A 21,204-nucleotide genomic window follows, 5' to 3' on the forward strand; every position below is an offset into this window, starting at 1 on the left:
CAGGTGAGAGTTGGTGAAAACAGAGCCAATGCATTTCACAAGGAGGGGGTTTTAACTGAAGCAGTGACACAGCCTGAATGAAAAGACTTGCTTGGAGCAGTTGGGAGGGAAAGAACAGTGGGGCTTATTCTAACCCATGTGGGACCCCAGAACATCAATACCCCAGGCTTCCACTTTTCTATGTGGGCAGAATTAAAATCAATGCTCCCTTTTCATTTCACCATGCCGACACTGTGAGCACCTATACAAAAGTGGGCCAGAGTTTTATAAGCCGAATGCTCTGTACTCTGTCCTGCACAATGAAAACAGTTAATCAGAATTGCTGTGTGAACTTGCTGATTTTCACTGATTCAGAATAGCTTCAGTGTTTTAATAGATCTAGCTGACTTCATTTCCCCTCACCCTGAATTACTTTTTTTTTTTTTAAGATTTTATTTATTTATTTGACAGAGAGTAAGAGAACACAAGCAGGGGGAGCAGCAGTGGGAGGGAGAAGCAGAAGTAAAGGGAGGAGGAGGCTCCCCGCTGAGTGGAGAGCCCAATGTGGGACTCGATCCCAGGGTCCGGGGATCATGACCAGACCTGAAGGCAGATGCCCAGTGACTGAGCCACCCAGACATACCTGAATTATTCTTAAAAAACAAACAAACAAACAAACAAACAACCAGGGGCGCCTGGGTGGCTCAGTGGGTTAAAGCCTCTGCCTTCGGCTCAGGTCATGGTCTCAGGGTCCTGGGATGGAGCCCCGCATTGGGCTCTCTGCTCAGCAGGGAGCCTGCTCCCCGCCCCCCGCCTTCCTCTCTGCCTACTTGTGATCTCTGTCTGTCAAATGAATAAATAAAATCTTAAAAACAAAAAACAAAAAAACCCCAAATCCGTGTGTGTGTATGTAGTGTGTGCTATAGTGTTTGAAGGAAATATTAACACTATTCTGACAATGGTCCCCTCCAAAACACTTTTTCCCCCGATTATAAAAGTAATACACACTCTCTGTGGAAATATACGGAGTTGCGAAAGAAATAATCATTATCAACATTTTGGTCTATTTCTCACTAGGCTTTTTGTTACATATGTAAGTTAAAATCCTGTCTTTTTTCCCTGAATATTATTTTTTTATTAAAGTAATTTTTATCATTGCTTTTTACTCAAGTATTACCTTTTCTTTGGAGAAAATCCTAAAAAGGAAAAAGAAAATTTGAATCATTTGCGGTTCCCATCCAGAGGCAATGTTTATCTTTTCAATCTCATTTCTCAACATACGTTGCAGAAAAAAATAAAATTATTAAATCCACCATGACATTCCTTCAGTTGGATGCAGTGTGACTTCTTTACGCATCTCCTTACTTTCCATTAATTGTGCTACAATAAATATCCTTTACGGTGGTTATTTTATACTGTGCTTTTTTCTTCTTTGAAAATTAAGGATTTTCTACAATTAATTCCAACCACTCAACTTTTGAGAGAAAGTTGAAATAAAGGAGCAGGGAAAAAAGTAATACCTAACTTGCCTCAAGTCCCATCTTCATTTCAAATGTATTTGTTCTTCAAACAGAAGAGAGCACTTGCATAGAAGGATGGGCCAGTGAAAACACTGTAAAATGCCTAGATATATATTTTAAGATAAAATTTAAATATAGTTAGCAAAGGAGCAATTAACTCTTCAAATTTTTGGAAGATGGAAGTCCAGGGTCAGATCTTCCAGGAGTCCAAACAACAATTTAAAATCATTTCTCGCAGTGCTTGGGTGGCTCAGTGGGTTGAGCATTGGCTCTTGGTTTTGGCTCAGGTCATGATCTCAGGGTCAGAAGACTGAGCCCTCCTGGGGCTCTGCACACACTTAGCGGGGAGTCTACTTGAGATTCTCTCTCTGATCCTCTTTCTCTGCCCTTCCCTCCACTCACGCACACACTCTCTAAAACAAACTAATCTTTAAAAAAAAAAAAATTTCTTAATTTTAACACTTACCATTGTTTAAAAAAAAAACTGGCCAGAAGAAATGAGCAAAACAAAACAAAAAAACAGAAAGAACAAAAAAAACCACCAAAAACCACTACTTCCGAAGCAATGCCAGAGTAATATATGATAAACTATTGCTGGGTCAGTGATGAGGGTACAGACATCATACTATGTTTAAAGAAAGCAACAGAAACATCATTCAAAGGAAACAATGACCCTCAGACTACATCTTAAATCATGCCAGAAATACTCACATTCTGGTACAAGAGCTTGTAGGACTCACATAGAACCTGGAAGGGCAGAAGGATGTGGTCCAGACACTTATGCTAGGATTGTTTCTGAGAGATCCACCTCCCTGCTCAGAGCTCAGGCCTGGAGCCCGGTGTGTGTCTTTGATTATTATGTAACCGAAGTACCAATGACTAATCAAAAGGGAAACCGTATGTACAAAAACAAAACAAAACAAAACAAAACAAAACAAAAAATCGGTTGGCTGCCCCCTCTTAGGGCCTGTCTTTATAAAAAATGTCATCAGGGCATCTAGCGGTTTCGTTATTTCTTTGGAAAATACTTTGTGTATTATTAAAAGTTATAAATCATCTTCACCAATGACATGTCACTTGGTAACAAGCTTGTAGAGCAGAAAAGGCAGGTGTTATCCCTACTTTGTAGATTTAAAAAAACTGAAGCTCAGAAATTAAATGATTTGCTCAAAGTTTATATGCCTGCAAGAGACAGAGCGAGACTGCAAACCTGCAGCCTCTCCTAGCCTAATGATCATGCCAGAGTCCACAATGTGCTCCTCCGGATAGGCTTTGGAGGAGTGGGACATTTCCAATATCCTTTTAAAGGGCTGGATGGGGCTCCTTCCAAGCTGGGGTCCCAGCGATCACTGGAGCAAGAGAACTGTCAAACAAAATGTGATCTGCGGCCATCCATTTTCAGACGATGGGCCGTGATGTAACAAAACAGGTCAATTACTAGGAACAAGGTGGGGAGAAAACATGTAACGGAGTTTACTTATTACATGTATTTAATATTCTTAAGAATGTCATAAATGAGGAAACAAGCCCAAGGGTTAAATGAGTTCCTGGGCAAAGGGAACTTAGCAAGTTTCCCCTCACAAAAAATGAGTTGATCTCCTCATTCCCTCATTTCAATAGCCATAAAGCTAGGTGGTGACAGTCACAGTACCTGGCCGTTAGGGGCTTGTGATCTATCTTTCTGGGAAGTCTTTGATCTCCAACTTGACTAGGAAATGAGCTTTCTTCTTCATAGGCTTTATGCTGAGGCCATTAGGGTCCTCACTAGCTGTAGGTACCACTAGGGTCTGGAGAAAAACCTTCAGGTACAGGCCTGAGCTGCAATTAGGGCCTTTTACTTCCCTAGAAGGTTTACTGAACAAGGTGTTCCCCTCTGGGGGACGATCAAAACCTCCCTGGCACAGAATCAGCCCCTTCAGTGCTCACATCCTTGTGTTTCTCACAGTTACTAATGCAGCCAACACAATGATCTTCCTGACTTGTGTCCTTAGGAAGTGGATCCCACCAAGTGGCAAGTCCAAATGCAAAAAAGCAATGTAATCCAGTTGACTTCCCAAAATGTCTAATTGAGAGCAAATGGGAAGTACAAAAATGGATCAATACAAAGTGACAGAGTAAGGCAGGACTCAGGGACTCGGATCAGCTAGGGTCATGACCTCTGCTTTCAACTATGCCATTAAATTGGAACTGTGCCAAACCACGATCAGGAACGCCATCTTCCATCACTGCCACGAGCACACCACAGCTAAGCCCCGCAGTGCTGAAACAATGCAGGCTCCCTATTAGCTAATGCCATATGCTGAACTCAAGACAGGCAAAAGCAACACTCAAAGGAAGCGCCGCTACATTAGAGACATCACAAGGCTCAGCTTCAAAACCATGGTGCAACGCCAGAAAGCAGTGCAATGGCATTGGAAGGCTTTAGGCTGAACGCCGGTGATAATGAGAGGCAGGACCTGACTTGAAGAATCTGGGTAGACAGCTGCAATGGAGTCACACACTCCCCCCCCCACCCCGGTTAGGGTTCAGAGACTTCAGCATCCTTTTCTGTACCCATAGTAACCACCAGCACTGCTTTCTTCGATGACAAATAATAATGTCAAGTGAACTGCTTTGAAGGGCGACAGCCTGGCAGAAGTCTTCCCTAATACCTGAAAGCCAAAGTTGGCTGCAACTTTGGGAAAGGCAGGGTGGCAAGTAAGAAGGGCTCTAGCGGGGAAATTAAGAAACATGGATCCCACTCCCTGGTCTGTATCTGACCAGCTGCACTGAACTAGGAACGCAATCTCTCTCTCTGGGCTCAGATTCCTTATCTAGAAACCACGGGGTTAGCTTGTGTTTGCCACTAATGTCCCTCCAGTGCCAGATCTTCAGTGTTTGATGGATTTCATGAAATTAGCTAAAGAGATCCTTTTGCTGGAAATGTAAAGAGTTGCCTCTCAAGAAAATTTGAAGTTCAAAATCAAAGTAAAGAATGAAAAGAAAGAAATGAAAGCAGGACAGCCATCTCAACTTGAAACTCTTCTGTTACAAGAACAGCAAAGCAACGCGTTCAGACTGTTTGGGAGGAATAGAAAAGCACAAACTGCAAAACAGGAAATCCATTCTTGGCTTGGCCGGCAGTCAAAAAGCCATGGGCTGGTGAAAATTTAGATCCATTTAAATTTTTAATTTCTTAAAGCTAATAAAGTCCCCAAATTAGTGAATTATTCAGATGGCTGCTACGAAAACACAGAATTACTGCTCCATCCCAGGCTTTTTAATCCGTCCTGATTTCTCCAGTCCTATCTGTGAGGGTGTGATGGTACAAGGAAGGCCATTTCCACCTGTGCCTCTGCTGGGTACGGATCCTTTCGCTGTTCACCATCATAACCACTGTTTTATGGACAATAGGCTAACACCGCCTTGGATTACAGGTCAATGTAGACCAACCTTACCTCTCCAGATTGTGTATCAGCTCTTGAACTTGCAGGGACCACAATTCCCACACCTTTGATTCCTCCAGTGCCTTGGCTACAGCAAGCACTCAAATGATTACTAATGACTAAGAAAAGCACTCACCAGTCTCTTCAGGTATGTCAGACTACATGACCAGGTTTATATTTCCAACCTCAGTTTAAACAACAAAATCATTTTTTAAAAAAGGCATCAAGAGATAAAAGCTTACAAAAATGAACTTAATAAACACTGAAACCAGATTTCCACAGAAAGCAGAAAAATAATTTATTCCAGTAGATGGCAGAAATAAGAAAGTCATCCTGAAAATATACTTTGGTGTAATTCTGTTGGAACAGATATTGCCTCTGAACATGCTCTCTGCTCTCCTACTGACTGCCCCACTGGATTCTGTCTTGTAACAGTTAAACACTTCGCTGAGTCCCTTGCTGTGACCATGCAGGAGTCGTCTTCGAATTCACAGGTTCCCAGGAGAGAGCAATGTATTTCCCAGAAAAACAGCACCTTCTAGCTCAGAAGAGTGCATAAACGCTGTAGAGTCAGCACAGTTTAGGTTTAAGTAGGCACGTAATTTGTCGAAATGTAAAAAAGGTGACAGGAAAAAATACTGCATTGTAGAGTAAGATATTCAAATGTGGTGTGAGTATTTAAGGCAGCTGATGGCCGAAAGAGACGAGTCAAAGAAGGTGGTCTGGGTTTGGAGTTGACTTTGCATCTAGAGGAATTCTCTTCGTGACCTGCAAAACAAAGCCGTTCTAGTAACTGATCCTGATGCCATCCTTAAGAGGGCAAAAGGTTAGTAACATCAAGGAAAGTCAATCAGGCCAATAATTTAAAAATATATATAGGTGCTCAATAAATACTTGACTGAAAAGTGAGCTCAAGTATGTCTCAGTTTGGGCAGGTTTTGCAGGGCTGTGATGACAGGTCTGATTACCAAAGACATTACTGAACCGAGAACCGTGAGTCACAGTTTGACTGTGTCATGGAAAGCAGGGAGTGGACTCAGACTGATCCTACTGGAATCTATTGAGTTCACTTCAAGAATCTGTATTTGCCCCTATCCTTTTACAGCTAGGAAACACTGAAAATAGGAATCTTCACACATCAAACTGACAGCACTGGTCGCATAGACTTCTTTATATAAAACTTATTTTAAAGAACTGGATAGCGGTGCCTGGGTGGCTCAGTCAGTTAAGCATCAGCCTTCGGCTCAGGTCATAATCCCAGGGTCCTGGGATTGAGCCCTACATCAGGCTCCAAGCTCAGCAGGGAGTCTGCTTCTCCTTCTCTCTCTTCCTTCCACTCCCCCTGCTTGTGCTCTCTCTAGCTGTCAAATAAATAAATAAATGAATAAATCTTTTAAAAAGATAAAATCAAGGACTATATAAACAAAGCCACATACGCTACTTTCAAAATTAAAAGCCAATAAAGAGAATATAAAAAGCCAGTAAACAGTGGCTTTCAAAGAAATTTCTACATAAAACCTGAGTTGGCAGAAAAGAAAACAAGCCAGTTACACAGCTCCTGGGTGGCTCAGTAGGTTAAGTGTCTGCCTTTAGCTTGGGTCATGATCCCGGGGTACTCAGATGGAGCCCTGCATCAGGTTCCCTGCTCAGCGGGGAGTCTGCTTCTCCCTCTGCCCCTTCCCTACTGCTCGTGCTCTCTGTCTCAAATAAATAAAATCTAAAAAAAAAAAAAAAAAATGACAAGCTGTTTACGACACACAATTTGCCAGAATGTTGAGGGTTAGCAGGCATGTCTGACAAGACTGAAGGTCAAATAGTACATAGGAGATCCGATGGGCCTTTGAGATTTTCTCAATCAGTTAGCACAACCGGGAAATCCACAGGGCAGTGTGGTAAAATGATGGGTTTCCCAAGGCCTGGGGTCCATAATGCCCCAAAACAAACACAAGACAGGTGGTAAGTCTTACTGGAACCAGCTGGGGCAGACCAATCATCCTCAATATGGAAAGCACCAGACTGCTTGACCCACTAAAATACATTCGACTCAATATACAATCAGAGGACTGTTTTTACAATGTACTAGGAAAATAACCACATCGGGCCAGAGAGGGGCAATTATCAGAGCTACTGGTTTCTTGTGGCCTCATGGGCTGATAAAACCTTTAATCTAATGATCATTTCCTCTTCTCCTCCTTAGGCCAGCAGAACAATCCATCTGCACAGACCTGAGTTCCAGGCAGATGATAAATTTAACTTGAGAATACTGAAGCGGTGAATACAGATGTTTTTTGTGTTAATTTTTTTATGATACACACAGATCAGACCTCCTCATAGTTTAGACCTTTTTGGACACAGAAGGGAAAACTAAGTCTTCACCTTTGGAATACCACAAAGAATCAGAAAAATTTTCACTTAAGCTCAGTGATACCAGTTTGAGATAAATGTGAGTCAGTGTTATGTTAAATGGCATGGACCTGTGGTTTGATTTGGGAGAGAATTAAAGAAGCCCGTATTCTAATTGTCTCTCTTGACATGAAATAGCTGTTTGGGGGTGGGTGGAGAGGAACTCAACCAAAGGGTCCATGTTCTCATTTTATAAAATAAGGAAATCATTAAGGCTACTTTCAGATACAATGGGAGAATGAAGACAACATAAAAATATTAAGGGCAGAACCAGCAAATCTGTTCAGGGGAGGATGAGTGAATATATTTTTTTAATCAAAGAAAAGGTTTCATTTTTATCTGTATTTTTTCATTTTAGATAAATTCACAAAACAATTCCTTCTTTATAATTCTGTGTAAGATACATGTTTATTATAGATTAGCTACAAGAGACGTTTAAGCAAACGAAAGGTCTGTGTATTTAACAAGTCAAGGCAATGCACAAAATGAAAGGCAAAAACTGGAGAGCTAAATACATCGACGGAGAAAGGAAATCACTTTGAAACAAGTGGCCAGTAAAGAAAGTACAAGGATTTGCAAGCTGTACACTCAGAGAAAATGTCAGAAAAAATTGACAGAACGGGTGAATGAAGGCAAGAGAGCAAAGAGAAGGTCTGCAGAGCAAAGAGAATGTCTGCAAAAGAGTGTATTTACTTATCTGCCTTCTAAATTAACAGGGCAGTGAGAGACAGGAAAGGCTAAGCAAAATTCATTAGGTCAAGAACATGGAAATGGCAGGGCTGGAACCAATAGGTCTCCGAGCAAAGTAGCGAAAGAAAGGCTGCAAAAGTGGTTTGAAGGCAACTAGGAAGGCCTTGACCGCCAACCTAGGAAGCTGGACATAACCTGCAGGTTAGTCATTCTTACCTTCTGTGGCTCACGGGGACTTTGGCGAACCCAACAAAAGCTGTGCTTCCTACATGTTACAGAACATCCCAAGGGTCAGGTACCCACTAAACTCAGGGACTTCAAGTTTGAAAACAACAACAACAACAACAACAACCCTGTAGCAGCCTACACAGAACTACTGAAAGCTTCGGGGGCAAGCAATGGTCTCTTTCAGGAAGTGCTGCATGAAGAAGACAAACAAGGTGGTGTTTTGTAGACATGGTGACGGCAGGAAGGTGGGCCTGATGAAGAGCCACTGTAATAACCCGGAGCCACAGTGATCTGGCTCATAACTTCGGGTGCCCAAAGGAGGAACAGAGAGGAGGAGCAGACGTAACAGCCATTAACAGGATCCACTGGATTCAAGGAAGAGGAGAAAGAGGTGATTGAACAGGTTCTGACTCTAAGTGACAGCGAAATCTGTAACCTCAGGAATTGAAACAGATACGACAGTTTGAAGTGGCAGCAGCAGCATATCCGGTCAGAGACAGCAGAGTAAAAGATGTACTTTTTAACCACAAGACACCTTGCACCATTTAACTTTTCACAAATACGGTTTCATTTCAGCCTCTCAACAGATCATAAACCTCTTCAGAGCCCACGCCTTCCCCAAAATCCCCACTCGGTACCATGGACCTCATGAACACTCAACTATTTTTGGAATGCATAGAAAAACAGCTCCCCCTGGCCAGAGGCCTAATTACCAATACACTTTATTCCTCTCCTGCCCAGACTCTGTAATAAAATAGAATGTCTACCCTTTAGGACGACAGTAAGCCATATAAACTCATCTACAATATTACAATGATGTGGTAAACCACCTAACTTAAAGGCTGCTGGGGCAGAAGCCAAATCCACTCCAAGGAGGTTTCACACTAGCATCGCATCCCCAAGGCTGCAGGAAAATGGGCTGTGACAAAAACAGCAATCTTAATGTGACAGTTCCTGAAGCATCTTAGGAATCTAGGAGAGGCAGACAAGGCTAGCAGGGGGCAGAGAGGGAATGAGCGCTGCTCTTAGAAGTACCCGCAAGATTTCCAGCCAATAAACCTAATGTGCTGTAACTCTGCCTATCATCACCAACACATGAAAGAAAATTGTGGCAATTAAAGTGATTAAAGTAGCAAAAGATCAGCTAGGTGCTTACCTGGGCTATTGAAATCAAGTCAATTCCATCCATACAAAATTATTCTAAAGCTTTCATGACTGTTCCTCATTTTCCTCTGCTGAATAACACATCTGGCCTATGCCTCCTTCTTTCCAATATCTGGCCTCTATCATGCACAAAATCAAGAGCTTTTCCTTACGAGGGGAAGACAGGCCTAGAAGACAGATCTGGTTTCTGGACTCCTTTATCACCCCACTGTCATATCAAAGCACGAAGTTCAAAAAAAGAGAATTGAGCTCGGCCTTTTGATTTACCACAAAGAAAAGTAAAGTCTTATCACAGGGGGGTGCCTGGGTGGCTCAGTGGGTTAAGTCTCTGCCTTCGGCTCAGGTCATGGTCTCGGGGTCCTGGGATCGAGCCCCGCGTCGGGCTCTCTGCTCAGTGGGGAGCCTGCTTCCCTTCCTCTCTCTCTGCCTGCCTCTCTGCCTACTTGTGATCTCTGTCAAATAAACAAATAAAAAAATCTTAAAAAAAAAAAATTAAAAAAAAAAAAAAAAAGTCTTGTCACGGGAGTTGTCTGCTTCTACGTTAGGCAGAGATTACATCTCTTCATGCGGTAACTCCAAGGCCTACAGCTACGGTGCTACCATAATCACGACCTCAAATGCAGAATCAATGTGACAGGATGTTCCTAGTCAGGGTCCTCCTGGTTATGCTCTCCTGCCTCCTGGCATCTGCTCATAAAGGAACCATTTAATACAAGGGTTTTGAGCAGCCCTGGTTTGTGCTGGGAACCAGAGTGCAAACAAGGAATTTGTCAATCACGTTGACTTGAGATTGAAAATGGACAAACGGAACCTTCAGATCCACACACGCACTGTTCCTCAGACCCAAAGGGCCCAATTCTCTTTTATTACAAGGGAAGGAAATGAGGCTCAGAGAAATTAAGTGAAAGGCAATGCTGGAAGCAGATCCAACTGAGGCCTGAAGTTCTCTGCCTGAAACCCCAATCAACATCCTGACCTAATATCCACTGTAATTAAAAGGAAGGATAACAAACAGGAGAACTTGATGAAAAAAAGACAGGTTTAAAAAAAATCTTATAAATCAGAAAATACTATATATATACATTACCCTTTGGGCAAAGACAGAACTCAAAGGGGAAAAAACAAAACCAAAAACAAACTTGATTACTTCCCCACTCGGTACCATGGACCTCATGAACACTCAACTATTTTTGGAATGCATAGAAAAACAGCTCCTCCTGGCCAGAGGGGGGGGGAGACTGGCAAAAATCCAGGCTGTGAGGAAACAGGCACTCTCATATATTGTTGGTGGAAATGTAAAAATGGTATAATCTCTATAGAAGGGATGTGGTAATAGCTAGAAAAAGCATTTATACCTTTAAACCTGAAATTTAAAATTTTCACGGAATCTAATCCAAAGATCAACAAAATATATAAAATGTCATATGTTTAGGATGATACTGTACCTTTATCAATAACAACAAAAGACTAGAAACAATCCCAAAGTACATCAATGGATATAAAAAGAATTGAGGAATATCTCTATACACTGATAAAAGCAATCTCTAAGATGTATTTTTCAGTGAAAAAAACCCAAGGTACAGAATAGCATATATAATATGATATCTCTTCTGTAACAGCTGTGTGTAGGATATAAACATGCATGTCTATATATATATATATACACATATAGATTTTTATGTATGTATGTATGTATGTATATATTTGCTTATCTTGGCAAAATGAAACACAGGAAGGACAGACCTCTCTGAATGTATCTTGTTTAAAATTTTGACTTTGGAATAGGTTTTACATATTCAAAAGCAGTAGCAAATAAAATATTACTACGAATTGAACACAAAATAAAACAATCTGATTATATATCAAATTGATAATGATGAGAGGAAATAATTATTTCAAGTGACCTCAGAAAACAACATCTTTTTCTTTATTTGTTTTAAGGACAAATAAAGCAGCAAAGAAATCCCAAACTGCACTCTATAGTTAGTAGCTATTCTGGTGTTATTCTGAAACTGTATGTACTGCAGGATAATGAAAATAAGTAAATTACTTATGAGCCAAGATTTTCAGCATATGTGAATGATATGCAAGTAGAAAACCAAAGAAGTAAAAACTGTGAAATGTTAAATTGGAATTGGAAGTACTAACATGAGGGGCGCCTGGGTGGCTCAGTCAGTTAAGCATCTGCCTTCGGCTCCCTCATCAGGCTCTCTGCTCAGCTGGGAGCCTGCTTTTCCCTCTCCCTCTGCCTGCCACTCCCCCTGCTTGTGCTCTTGCCCTCTCTGTCAAATAAATACATAAAATCTTAAAAAAAAAAAAAAAGGTACTAACATGAACTCATGATTTTTTTCTTCTTAGAAGAACATACTTCCTGGCTCTGTCCACTGTAAAGGCTTAAGCAACAACACCCCAGCAGAAATGGATGCACCTGACAATCAGATCTTGGTTTTTAAATCCATTTCCCACTGAAAGGAACCAGCTGGGCTTGAGGGCCGATTAGTGAACCAGGATCTTTTCAGTGGGAAATTTAGAAAGCAATCTGAGGAACAGCTGATTCCAAATCCGGGCCAAGAAACACGCATCTGGGACATCTTTATGTTGCCAGTAAGTAAGGAAACTACCAAAGACTCACATCAAAAGGACACAGAAGCCAGTCTAGACAGGCTCCCACAGGCCAAAGAAAGAACAACTGAACATTAAAAGGGTAATAAATGTAACTGATTAAAATTCAAAAGAGAAGAAATGAAAACCTCTCTGGATACCCTGGAAGTAACTTGGGCACTAACATCTTACCCTGAAATTTCTGAAAAGAACTAAATATGTATACTACTTTTCATGTATGATCTATATTTCAAGGTTACTGAATAGCCCTAGAATGAGGGTAAATTCATCTTTATAGAAACATCTCATCCAATCAAATGTAGATGTAACAGTGGAACTGCAAAATCACCATTTAGTACTTTCTACGGAAATGTTTACTTCAGGCTAAGATCATCAATGGTAAAATCCCCAGATAAAAGGCTGGCAGAGTACTTTGCCATCAGAGGGACCAGGCTGTTGTTACCTGAAGCCACTGATCATTGTAACATCATGGAAGACAGGAGAGTCAGACACCATGTTTCTCTTGATACGAGTTCACGGTGCCACCTAAGACACACTCCTGCCAAAAAAGCGGAACCAGGATCTAGGCAAGCAGTGAGGACTGACTTCCATTTATCAAAATAATGAAGAGGAACAAACTAAACGACAGGTTTTCTGACTCTCGGCCAATGAATAAATCTTTCCACTGTACCACTCCTCACTTCTCTGATCTGAACCAAATAAAACTTACAATTTTAACTCCAGCTTTCAAAGAGCACCCGTCTCTCTATTCAAAGCATTCAGAAATGCCCTTAATTTAAAATTGTCAGCAACTTTAAGAATCCTATAATATAAAATATAGTCACGCTCCTGTATCTTAAAGACTACCCGCAAACTTTACTTAAATGGCTGGGTAACAGCAGAATTGAAAAGACTCTTATGAATAAATCTTTTGGTAAAGGGAATGGCCTAAGTCCCAAATTTATTTCTGTTCTTCAGATGTTTACTTTCACCGGCTGCCCTTGCCAAGTGTTAAAATGGCTGTAGTTTTCTGAGGAAAAGTCAAGGCAACCTCTAGCTGCCAGAGTGACAGACAACACTGATGTGAAAGGTCAAGGGTATTAGTCACCTCAATGATGGAGCACTGGCGAGCAGGTCTTCCTCCTTAAGGCCAATGATACTTGAGGTACCAGATGGTTTCATTTTTCAACTGTGGTCCAAAGAGAGGGTTGAGTTGGGCCAGAATTGCAATCAGCCAACTAAAAGAATGATGGGGGGAGGAAAAGCAACAACAGAAAGTGGTGAACTCATGTCGGAACAGGACCATTTTCAATTAGGATGAAAACAAATGCTTTAGTAAAATTTAAATCTCTTCTGCTCAGACCAAACCTTCCAAACACTAAGTTCATAAAACACGTGGTGCTAGTGGGAGCACATCTTACACCCCACGTCTCAAAGAGCATACTCCGCCTTCATTTCAAGACACAGTGACAAAGCAGTGAGACTTCACCATAGTTGTCTTTTCTTTCATTATCTTAATTCCATGTAGCCAAGGTTTCCCACATTCCAGTAAGATCTCTACCTCAGAATATCTTTACCTAATTTCAATTTAGCATCATCACAACTTCCAAGCTTAGGAAGAATGGATGTTACTTTATCCATTCTCCAAATGCTAAGACCCACAATCGATAGGACACACCCATTGTTACTGAGAGAGCCAAGGTTAAATTTCAGCCCACCATCTTTCAATGAGGCTGTAACACTTGAGCTCCCCTTCTCTAATCACCATCACCACTAAAATACGTAACACATCTTTTGGCCCCAGTGGAGCTGAACCAAATGGGTATTTAATTCCCCCAGCTTACTTGAGAATCCAAGCAACAACGCATTCCTTTGTACTTTACAGACTCATTATGGAGGAAGTACAGTGGTGTTACATACTACCTCAAGGTTAAAAGTGAAAAAGGTACACAAATTGCCTTTAAAATTTTCTTCTACAACTTGCAAAGTTCTGAATAAATGGTTTTATGTCTGATCCAGGGATACTTGTATCCAGCGAAGCTTGAGAATCACTGAGCTAAGACAAAAGGAAGATAATACAAAAATATCTCGCCATTCAAACCACCCCATGTCTTACCTATTAAACAAATATTTAATGAGCACCTACTAGGTTCCAGGCCCCAGGGATACAGAGGAGAAAATGAAGTGTCACTACCTTCACAAAGCTTACATAACATAATGTCAGGAAGGAAATGAAGTAGGATGAAGGACTAGAGAGTGATGACGGTACTCAGGGAAGGCCTCTCCAAGGAGGTAACATTTGAGCAGAGACCAGAATGAAGCAGAATACACGCCGACTTTCATTCCTCTGTAATATATATGAAGTGATTGGAGAATGTCTCTCATTTTGCAGGGGGAGGGTATGGTAAACAAGCCCGGCCTCCATCGACTAATCAGGGAGAGGAGACTTTAGTAATATAATCTGATGCAGCTATCCTCTCTGCACCACTGCTTTCCAAGGAAAAGGGAAAGAAAATTGCTACAGGAGTCTTCCTAAAATTTTAGCACTTTAAATTCCCCTATATGAGGGGAACCAGCCAAACCCAGCTAGGCTGTTACCCGGTTACATCTCTTTTCTTCCAGTTGCTGTCATCTTTAGAACTCTTCCAGTCAAAGGATCAAAAAGCCGATTCTGATCACCAATGACCAGACTGCCGGAGAACCTGCCAGCACCCCACCCGAGGCTTGTACCTACAGAAACAAAGGTACCCGCCTTCCCGCCCCACCCCAGAGAAGGTGGTTTTGTGACAGGAAACATGACACCTGAGGAAATCAGGCCAAAACAGATACCCTGGGCTGATTCACTTTATAAACCAAAAGCTAATTCAGATGAGATGCTCTGATCTGACCTCAGAATGAGAATATTAAACACAAACAGAATACCGAGACTTGTAGTTGAGGTCACATCTATCTGACCCTGTGAAACAAAGAAAGAGGACAGCACAGGCAGACACACTGAAAAGCTCTGTGACTGCAGTGAACACTAATGGTGCGGAGCTAAGAGTCATGGAAAATTCCACACAGACCCAGGACTTCCCCAATCCCAGCAGGCAATAGAGGCTGACTGTAAAAACAGTCGTTCATCCTTTCGTAAGAGACTGAAATAACTAGCCAACGCTTACAAGTACTAGATAAAAATTATGCTAGAACCTAAACTGATCTTTTTTTTTTTCCATTGAAAAATGTACAGAATGGGATAAAAGCACCAACTCCCAGCACTTTGTATCATGTTGTATAGCAGGGCTTCTCAATCCTGGCTGTTCATTATAAACACCCAGGGAGCTTTAAAAAATACAGATGCTATCCTTCACATATAATCCTTCTTTTAATTCTCCCACAATACAATTAAGGAAACACAGGCAGAGACAGGATGAATGGCTGGCCTGTGGTCATAATACTAAGTAGGAGGTAGGAGCTCCTGAGCCAGAAATCAGGTTAGACTAACGTTCCTCCTAAAAAAGTTATCTTCTGAAATATTTTTTCAGGGACAACAGTTCAGAAGGCATCCATTTAGCTAAATCTAATCTGTCAGGAGTTAAGGAAACAAAGAATCCATCTGCTGATTGTTGATGAAGTCCATCATAAGCCTCTGTTACCTGAGGTAAAGAAAAAAATATCCTAAATCAAGAACAAAGACCACTTTGCTTGTTCCGATCAGGATTCAGAAACTTTCTAAAATTGAATTTTACATACTACTCTTTAATGTTTCAAATCAAGTAAAACATCTCACTTCAAAACCAAACCAAACCAACAAACTACAGTTCACGAAAATTCCTTGGGAAAAAGCCCAGGTCAGTTCACTTGTAATTTCATGGAGGAATTTTCCCCCTCTCACCAGCTGAGCTCTGTGCCTGCCCTTCTGACTACCGCCTGACTTAAAATTTCCCTTTAAAGCTGATAAACACGGTGGAAAACTGGAAGGAGAAAAAAATCCACTCTGAATTGATGGAAGTGGGTGGAGGAAGCGATCCTATTCCAGTGAATCTATTACTTCATGTGTCCAAGGAAAGAGAACTAAGTGTACCCTTCACACTTGCCCAAACTGTTCCACATGTCTCCATAACCTGAAGGCCAGCCGAATAACCAACCATCTGAAATTATTCAAACTACTGAGGCAGCTATGGTGTGGTAACATATTTCAGAGAACTGCAGGGCTAGAAGGGACCAGAGGTCAAGTCCACGTTCCTCATTTTAATGAGGAAGAAACTAAGTGCTAGGGAGCTTAATACCCCACAGTGAATCAGAGATAAAGCTGGAAGAGGAACCCAGAACTCCTGAGTCCCACTACATCAGGCTGCTCCCACAGCATATAAAGGGCAAAACAAATCCAGCAGCCCCGGAGCTCCTAATTAATTCCAAAACCACTTACCAATGCAAAGATTAACTGGTTAAGGAGCCAACCCTCGAGGGGCTCATGAGCTTGTGAGAGACAAGGCAAGGTTAGCAGCAGATTGTGCTTTAAATACCATATGCATGGGAGCATTCACGCTACAAACACTCCCTGCTCACTTACCACGAGCTCAGCTCTTGCTTATTAGAATTCTCCAAACACAAAATATGCCCTCCCCACTGAAAAGGTTATATCCAGACCTCTCAAATCTTGCCTTTTTTTTGGTTCCACACTTGGATATGAGAGCAGGGAACAAAGGAATGGTTACTTCTTTCTGATGCACAGATCAAGTGCGTAACTGCTTGGCTTCCCTGTTGGAATGGGTTAAGTCCAGCTAGGACTTCTATTCTGATCCACTGCCCCTCCAGCGAGGACCAGGATAGGAATGACCTCTATCAGTGCGCTCCTGAAGAAAGAGGAGAGATGCAGGAGAGCAACTTGCCTTATCTCCACTGAGATGACCTCAGTCATATCCCCTCACCCTAATCAAACAACACCAATTCTTTCAAGGGCAGCAATGTTATTAGACATGACTAAAACATACAGGTTTTATCAATGGATGAATGGATGGATGAATAAAGAGATTATAGTAAATATATACAATGGAATATTATTCAGCTATTAAAAAGAATGTGGATCTTGCTAGTTGGGACATGAATGGACTTTGAGGGCATTATGCTAAGTGAAATAAGTCAGAGAAAGATAAATACTGTATGATCTCTCTTATATGTTTTTTTATCTAAAAAAACAAGCTCATAGGTAACAGAAAACAGATTGGTGGTTGCCAGAGGTGGGGTGTAGTGGATGGGCAAGATGAATGAATTGTGTATTTTTGTTTTAGTTTAGAAGAATTGAATTTTTAAAATGAAAGCTTTTGTTATTACTGTGAGAGAGGCAGGGAAAAAAAATACGAGATTCAATATTAGACAAGAATGCATTTTAATTCCAGCTACCCGAATATTAGTGGAGTGACTCCAGGCAAGTGACCTTATAAACTGAGCCTCAGCTTTCCCTCTTGTAAAATGAAGACAATAACCTCTATTTCAAGATGTTAAGAATTAAACAAGTAATACATGAAACTAGCTGACAACTAGATGTTCAATAAATACTAGTTATTCCTTCTTCTTCTCTGACACACCCACAGACTGAAATACAACCTATTTACTTTACAAAGGAGTTTCTCATGTAACAATGAGTCATCTCGTCTCCACCTCCTCTCCACCCCCAGCCCTCTGTGATAGGCAGAATTCTAAGATATTCCCCCAAGATTCCCATCCCCTCGTATACACACCCTATCTAACCCCAGGACAGTGAGTATGATGGGACAGTCACTCCCAAGATTAGACTATGTTAAACTGTACTGCTGGCTTTAAGGAAAATTACCCTGAGTGGACCTGACCTAATTGGGTGAACTCTTAAAAGAGATGGGGGGCTCTCCCTGATGAAGGACCTTAGGATTGTGTGTATCACTTAAGCATTTAATGCCAATCAATTCTGAACACAGCCTTTAATACGTGTTCTGGAATAAGCAACTGAATTCCTTTCTCTCCTTTACAGTGAACACAACATTCAGCTTTCTCAGTAGAGGGAGCTGGAGGGACACGGTGGGCGTGGGCTGGAAGATGACGGAATCGGTGTGTGCCTATTCTGTGGAGCCTGCAGAGACTCAGGGCTGGAACACAGTCATGCTTTGAGCTGGCAGCCTCAGCCTGGAAATAACCTTTCCGCAGTCCTCCTGACAGGGAAACCAAACTTGTATAACCTGGATGCTCTGCAGGCCTCCCACTCACAATGACACAGGGAATCGCACCCACGCCACAGCCTGCCTGCTCTCTCGCCTGTACTCCCGAGGGTGGCCTACTGTTTGCCCACCAACTCCAGAACCACTCCAGCCTGGCCGAACCAATGAAATTCTCTGCTATCTAGTGGGTGGAACCACAGTTTCTCCAACAAGGCCTGATTCCCTTCTAAGTTTGTTTTTCCTTGGATACTCTCCCTCAGCCCTAGAGTACCACATAGAATTTCCTTCTATCTTAGTTTCTTTCTTCGTAGTGAACAGGAACCATGTTAAACTTCTCCTGTTTAACCTACTGTGTGGTTTCTATCTTGTAACTGGACCCAGATTATTACAGGATGAGAAAGATTTGACACAAAGGAGATGCTCTATTGTTGGCTTTGAAGATTCAAGGGCCACATGGAAAAGAATGTGACCTCTAGGAGCTGAGAGCAGTCAGCAACTAATAGCCAGCAAGGAAAACAGACCTTAGTCCAACAACCAATTCAAAGGAACTGAATTCTGCCACAGCCACAGGAGCTTAGAAAAGGGCCCCAAGATTCAGGTGAGAAGGCACCAACTAAATTAACCTTATCCCAACACTATCTCTATGAGGGCCCTTTCACTACCACAGGTATATGCCCCATTTTTGCCAGCTCTACACTTGGAATACCATTTCTTTTCTCCGTACTTTCTATACCAGGCCTTCCAGTTCGAAGTCTGTAACAATGCCCTTATCTCCCAAATTATAAAGGAAAAGAGGAAAAAGTCAAAGTAAGAAAAGTATACTTTTCCATATAGCAGATGATGATATATGCTGGGCCAGGTACCTAGATTTCTCTCCCACTATAAACAGTCAAGATATCTAGCAATTTTTAACATATCCATGACAGACATGTAAGCAGTCCTCAGACCAAAAAACTGAGTGAAGGCAAGTACCCAGAGAGGAAAACAAAGTGATTATAGGCTGCTTTCCACACCTTCACAGCATAGACTAAACCACATGAACTTGAGCTTTTATTTTCAGATTTCCCAGGGCATGGGACACAGCAGACAAAGCCCAGGGCCCACTTAAGGTAGAGAATCTAATACAAGTTTCACATCCCATCCCCACAACGCTCAGTGCCAAGGGGCTGTATCTCAAGGTATGGATAAATGAGATAGAACCCCTGAAAAAGAATGACAGGAAAACCAACTGTCTCAAATATAAGCATCAAGAAGGAAGGAGAAGAACACTGCCCCTGAAAATTAACCTTAATGAAAGTCTGTAACTCAAATTCATTCTATGTGGTTTAAAAAAAAATCATGTAACAAAGAATTTTACTTAATTTGATTCCACACTGGTGATGGCCTTTGGCACTTGGCAGAAGCAATGTTAATCTTTTTTTCTGGAGAAGCCCACTTTCATAGCAGGCCTCAAAAAAGTCATACACATGGAATTATAGGGAAAATGAAAAGACAGCAATGAAATATTGTTAAATGCATGTAGCACCATGAATGAGAGGGACCGAAGAGAGCAAAGAGCTGATACAGAACTGCATGGACTTCAGATACTAGAATGATCAGACACAGACGACAGATAAGCTGTCTGTCTATGTTTCACGAACTAAGATTATAAAATGTACAAGGAGAATGGGAAAGAGGGAGGGAAATCAAAACTGTAAAAGCACAAAAAGAATACCCACAGAAATGAAAAATATAAACCTGAAAACAAAAAAAGGCAAGTGGTGAAGTTCTGCTCTGGTAAAGCAGAGTAGCTTATATCACACTCATCCTGCAGACAGGGATTATAAACTCTGAACAATATATGAAGAATAACTATTTGATGGTACAAGAGAATGCCCAAAAGCAGGTAGAAACTGTACGGGATTCAATCCTTCAGGAAATCACACCAAGGCACCTGAGTGGCTCAATTTGTTAAGTGTCTGACTCTTGATTTCAACTCAGGTCATGATCTCAGGGTCAAGAGATTGAGCCCAGCGTGAGGCTCCACTGCTGAAAATTCTCTCCCCCATCTCCCCTGTCCCACTGCTTGTGCAAGATTGCACGTGTGCACTCTCAGAAAGGAAAGAAAGAGAAAGAGAAAAAGAGAAAGAAAGAAAGAAAGAAAACAAGCAAGCTACACCAATACCTTTATACAGCATTTCTCTTGAAAACACTATCCAGTCCCATGTGTGGAGCAAGATAATTGAAAGTCAAGCAAAAAGCTGCAGTCTTCCTGGCTTAGGTAGCAAAAGATGAAGTTCAGAGCTGCCAGAAATGCTAAAAAATATTTCTATTTCTTAGAAATAAAAAAGGGAAATCTCAAAAAAGGAAGGTACCACAAAGGGGACCCCCAAAATCTGTATAAATTTCCCTTAACCCTTGGCTGATCCCTCAACTGTGCATGCTCTAGGAAAATGCCAAGGACTGTGAAAAACACCCAGAAGTCTAAAAGAATGGAGGGGAAATTTCAGCTGCTGCTTACCACCAGAAGAAAGAGTATTTAGAGTCTGAAGTTAGAAGGACTTGGTAAACACCTCAGAGTTTCCACAAAATCCCAGAACCAGAAGGGGCACACTTTAATGGAGAATTCATTCTAATCTGGGGGTAAAAGTGATACAGATCTGTCCAACAAAGTATAAAACCAACTCTCCATAAGTTTAAGGTGATCAATTAATAATTTAACTGTTACAAGAAAATTTAACCATTCTCAGAGGAGTAAGTAGAATCCAGGGTCCCTGTCATTTACCATATCCAATATTTAGTAAACAACAATCATGCCCCCCCAAAACAAGAAACATAATTAATAATCAACAACAAAGGAATCAACAGAATTCCACACCATTCCAAAATAATACAGATATTGTTATTAAAAGACAATGAGGGCGCCTGGGTGGCTCAGTAGGTTAAGCCACTGCCTTCGGCTCAGGTCACGATCCCGGAGTCCAAGGATCAAGTCCCGCATCAGCCTCCCAGCTCGGCGCTTCTCCCTCTGACTGCCCCTCTCAT

At 41.5% G+C, this 21,204-nt stretch overlaps 1 protein-coding gene across 1 annotated transcript in view; it reads right to left on the reverse strand.

The window, feature by feature from the left end:
• Window positions 1-5,197: 5,197 nt before the first annotated feature.
• The window catches only part of LOC111141215 (ATPase H+ transporting V0 subunit e1), a 30,426-nt gene continuing 14,419 nt past the window's right edge, over window positions 5,198-21,204 (reverse strand). The window contains exons 3-4 of the mRNA XM_022493626.1: window positions 13,119-13,248; window positions 5,198-5,692 (exon numbers count right to left, since the gene is read on the reverse strand). Coding sequence (XP_022349334.1) covers window positions 13,155-13,248 — 94 coding nt within the window. The 3' untranslated portion in view covers window positions 5,198-5,692; window positions 13,119-13,154. The remainder of the gene's footprint in view (window positions 5,693-13,118; window positions 13,249-21,204) is intronic.

This window comes from Enhydra lutris, unplaced genomic scaffold (genome assembly GCF_002288905.1).
Source record: "Enhydra lutris kenyoni isolate GAN:26980312 unplaced genomic scaffold, ASM228890v2 scaffoldscaffold5, whole genome shotgun sequence".
Classification (NCBI taxonomy): domain Eukaryota; kingdom Metazoa; phylum Chordata; class Mammalia; order Carnivora; family Mustelidae; genus Enhydra; species Enhydra lutris.